Here is a 4460-nt window from a genome sequence, read left to right as displayed (position 1 = left end):
GTTTCTGCAGTGGTTGATGCTGCATTGGAAGCAGTGCCATCAGAGTTTGAGGCTGTGGCATATGAGACAATGGAGGATGCTGCTGCTGCTGTGACTTATGAGGCATTGGAGGATGCTGCTGCTGTGGCATATGAGGCATTGGAGGATTCTGCTACTGTGGCATATGAGGCATTGGAGGATGCTGCTGCTGTTACATATGAGGCATTGGAGGATGCTGCTGCTGTGGCATATGAGGCATTGGAGGATTCTGCTACTGTGGCATATGAGGCATTGGAGGATGCTGCTGCTGGGACATATGAGGCATTGGAGAATGCTGCTGCTGTGACATATGAGGCATTGGAGAATGCTGCTGCTGTGGCATATGAGGCATTGGAGAATGCTGCTGCTGTGGTATATGAGGTATTGGAGGATGCTGCTGCTTTGACTCATGAGGCATTGGAGGATGCTGCTGCTTTGACTTATGAGGCATTGGAGGATGCTGCTGCTTTGACTCATGAGGCATTGGAGGATGCTGCTGCTGTGACTTATGAGGCATTGTAGGATGCTGCTGCTTTGACTCATGAGGCATTGTAGGATGCTGCTGCTTTGACTCATGAGGCATTTTAGGATGCTGCTGCTGTGACTTATGAGGCATTGGAGGATGCTGCTGCTTTGACTCATGAGGCATTGGAGGATGCTGCTGCTTTGACTCATGAGGCATTGTAGGATGCTGCTGCTTTGACTCATGAGGCATTGTAGGATGCTGCTGCTTTGACTCATGAGGCATTGTAGGATGCTGCTGCTGTGACTCATGAGGCATTGGAGGATGCTGCTGCTGTGACTTATGAGGCATTGGAGAATGCTGCTGCTTTGACTCATGAGGCATTGTAGGATGCTGCTGCTTTGACTCATGAGGCATTGGAGGATGCTGCTGCTGTGACTCATGAGGCATTGGAGGATGCTGCTGCTTTGACTCATGAGGCATTGAAGAATGCTGCTGCTTTGACTCATGAGGCATTGGAGGATGCTGCTGCTGTGACTTATGAGGCATCTGAGGATGTTGCTGCTGTAGTATATGAGGCAATTTGTTGTTGTTGTGGAGACTTTGTCCTTTTCTAGCACCGGAAAAGTGAAAGAAATCTATCTAAAATCCTTAGTACCACCTATATGAAAGAAAACATAATTTATGTAAGAACTTACCTGGTAAATTCATTTCTTTCATGGTGGCGAGAGTCCACAAGGCCCAGACACTTTTTGGGGGGGTTTGTTACTGATGGGATATACAGTCCTACCAGGGGGAGGAGCAGTTTCCCAAACCCCAAATGCCTATAAATAACCCTCCCACTTCACTCATACATCAGTTTTAAAGTATAGCCAAGTTGATGAGGTGCATAAGGAGAAAAAAAGCATAAAAAAGAGAAGCAGAAAAAAAGATATGCTTTATAAAAAAAAAAAATCATAACCCCACAAAAAAAGTGGCTGGGCCTTGTGGACTCTCGCCACCATGAAAGAAATTAATTTACCAGGTAAGTTCTTACATAAATTATGTTTTCTTTCATATAGGTGGCGATAGTCCACGAGTTTGTTACTAATGGGATATCAGGGGTTGAGTCCAGTGGGAACGCTTGGGAACGTCGTTCCTCCACTATTTTTCCAGGGGAACTACGTTTCCACTAGAAAAATGGTCTCTCATTATTCAGGCCGGTGAAAGCACAAAGCAGTCTAGACAGCTGCCTTCAAATTAGAGCAGGTAAGTGTTGCAGCAGTACAAATAAAGATTACCACTGGCTAGGATTTATACTACCATAACAGAGTATGACTTATCTAAGTGTAAAATGGTTATCTGTGACAGTGAATTTAATATTTGAGTCCGTGTATGTAGACGGGATATCTAGTGTTCAAAACGTTTTCCTTTGGAAAACATATAAGAAATAAGTGAGTCTGTGTATACAGACAATATAGATGTCCGTAAATCGTGTCCTTTACAAAATAAATTGGGTTAAAGGGATAAGTTTGTGTTTATAAATAGTGTTCGTGATATTAAATGAAAAAAAGGAAAAAACGAAAAAAAATGAAGAACGCCAATTTATTCAGTAAGAGAGAGACCAAGGATCTGATCAGCTATAAATTGGAGAATACTACTTCATTACTACAACAGCAGATTTCCAATATTGCGCTTATATGTGCCGAAGCAGAATCCTAACAGCTGCACTATAAACATCTTGTTAAAGATCATCTATACCATCACAAGCTAACATCCAGCGTGCACCCTCACAGCCTATTAAAAGAGAGGTGTGACTTCCAACAACCAATAACATCGGAGGCTTGTTGTTTTTGTAATAAGCCGCGAAGGAGCACAACACACAAGGACGCTCAAAGAAGCGGTACATCGGTTCAGAAGTTTTTCCGATTTTCAACGGACACTTGTAAGGTACCTTACGGTTTGCCCAATAACTGTTATACTCACAAAGTGGCTATATTGATCAATTTTTATACTTTTAATACCCAATTTTTTGTAAGGCCAATTGACCAAAAGAATTACTTATAGGGAGACGTCCCTATGTTTTATTTATTTGAGATTACATTTTTATGAATTTTATGCCATAAGTTTATGTCGCAAGTCTTTCTAGTTTATTAAACAAGTCAATTTTTATCTATTATATCTATCATCTTTATTTACGGACACCAAACATATCACCTGTAAATACAGACTTATCAATTACTATCTTTATTTACGGACACCAAACATATCACCTGTAAATACAGACTTATCAATTACTATCTATCTATATTTTAAGGACATCATTTAATATCACGAACACTATTTATAAACACAAACTTATCCCTTTAACCCAATTTATTTTGTAAAGGACACGATTTACGGACATCATCTATATTGTCTCTATACACAGACTCACTTATTTCTTATATGTTTTCCAAAGGAAAAAGTTTTGAACACTAGATATCCCGTCTACATACACGGACTCAAATATTAAATTCACTGTCACAGATAACCTTTTTACACTTAGATAAGTCACACTCTGTTATGGTAGTATAAATCCTAGCTTATTTTATAAGCGCCAGTGGTAATCTTTATTTGTACAATCTATCTTAACCCAAACTACTGAGGAGGAGTAGTTTCATATCCGCCAGGCATTTAGGATTTATAGTAAGCGCCAACCCTCTTTTCACCTTATAAGTGTTGCAGCAGCACTACTCTCTGTGAAAAAAACGAACATGTAATGAGAGCTATTGTAGCGCACACTCCCTCTCCCTGCTCATTGTTATACAGCTTGCGAAAATGAGAGAGAGAGCATGCGCTAGTAGAGGCGGGCTTTTTGAACTGTCCCAGCAGAGACATGTCTGACCAGTGCCAGCAGGGGTTTTAAAGAGAGGACAATCCATCAGCCAGGCAAATGCCACAGCTTGCCTGAAGCAACTAGGAGTGCACGCTCACCAGTTGCTCAGCTGTTGAAGGCATGGAGGAAGGGGGGAGAGATGCCAGCTATGCTGTATGACTGGGTGCCTCCTGCTCTGTAACAACGATCTTATGCAAGTGGGAAATCAACTTGCTGCAACTCTATTAAAGGTAGGAACTTTAGGGAGCTTCTCCAGGTCCCTTATTGCAAAGTGTAAATGTGCACAAAACCCTCCACACCATCCCAGGAGATGGTGGGGAGGGGTTTGTGCAAATTTATGTTTTTTTTTAAGTTGCTCTAAAGCTACTGTGATTGTTGCTTGCAACTCCGTTTTTAAGAGGCATTTGACTCTGACAAAGCAGGCATTGCAACAAAGTATACTGCGCCTGTCAATCATAATTCAGGCAACCTGCTAGCCTGCAGAAAGGATACAATATTAGACAAGACTGACTAACAGAGCAGGTGTTCTGTAATATTCTCCTACTGCGTTACGTTTGCCTTCCTACGGCCATGCCTACAAAAAACTTGCAAAGGCAGTTGCGCACGCATGTGCTCACTGTCTACAATAAACTTGTAAATATACTACAGAGCATGCATGCGCTCATTGCCGTAGTCAGCAAATATTACAGAACTGGTACGTCCATAATGTTGGCACTAGCTGGGGCAATTTAAATAACAGTGGCAAAAAAGGCTTCATATTCATATTAATGAAAAACCCAATCATTTAATCAAACAAATCTGTATTTTGCCAATGGTATTTAGATGTCACCAGCTAGTGCCAAAATTAATCAAACAAATCCCCGGGAGAGAGCTGTCAGTCCCGCACTGGGCAGGAAACTGCGTCCCGCAAACATTTATAGCTCATAGTGTCACGGGGCAATTTTAAATAACACTGGCAAAAAAAGGCTTCATATTCAAATTTATTGTACGGTTTTGTTTAAAGGGACACTCAGGTTAAATTAAATTTTCATGATTCAGGTACAGCATGTAATTTTAAACAAGTTTCCAATTTACTTCCATTAAAAAAAATGTGCACATTCTTTTATATTTACACTTTTTGAG

The 4460-nt window shown here is 41.0% G+C and overlaps 1 protein-coding gene across 1 annotated transcript; it reads right to left on the bottom strand.

Moving 5' to 3' along the window:
* Nucleotides 1-250: 250 nt before the first annotated feature.
* On the bottom strand, nucleotides 251-898 carry LOC128664395 (snake venom metalloprotease inhibitor 02A10-like). Its single transcript, XM_053719226.1, has one exon. It carries the CDS (start codon nucleotides 896-898, stop codon nucleotides 251-253), a length of 648 nt encoding a protein of 215 aa, XP_053575201.1.
* Nucleotides 899-4460: the final 3562 nt, after the last annotated feature.

Source organism: Bombina bombina, chromosome 6, assembly GCF_027579735.1.
Source record: "Bombina bombina isolate aBomBom1 chromosome 6, aBomBom1.pri, whole genome shotgun sequence".
Classification (NCBI taxonomy): Eukaryota; Metazoa; Chordata; class Amphibia; order Anura; family Bombinatoridae; genus Bombina; species Bombina bombina.
Note: the sequence above shows the minus strand (reverse complement) of the source record. Positions and strands in the feature narration are given on the sequence as shown.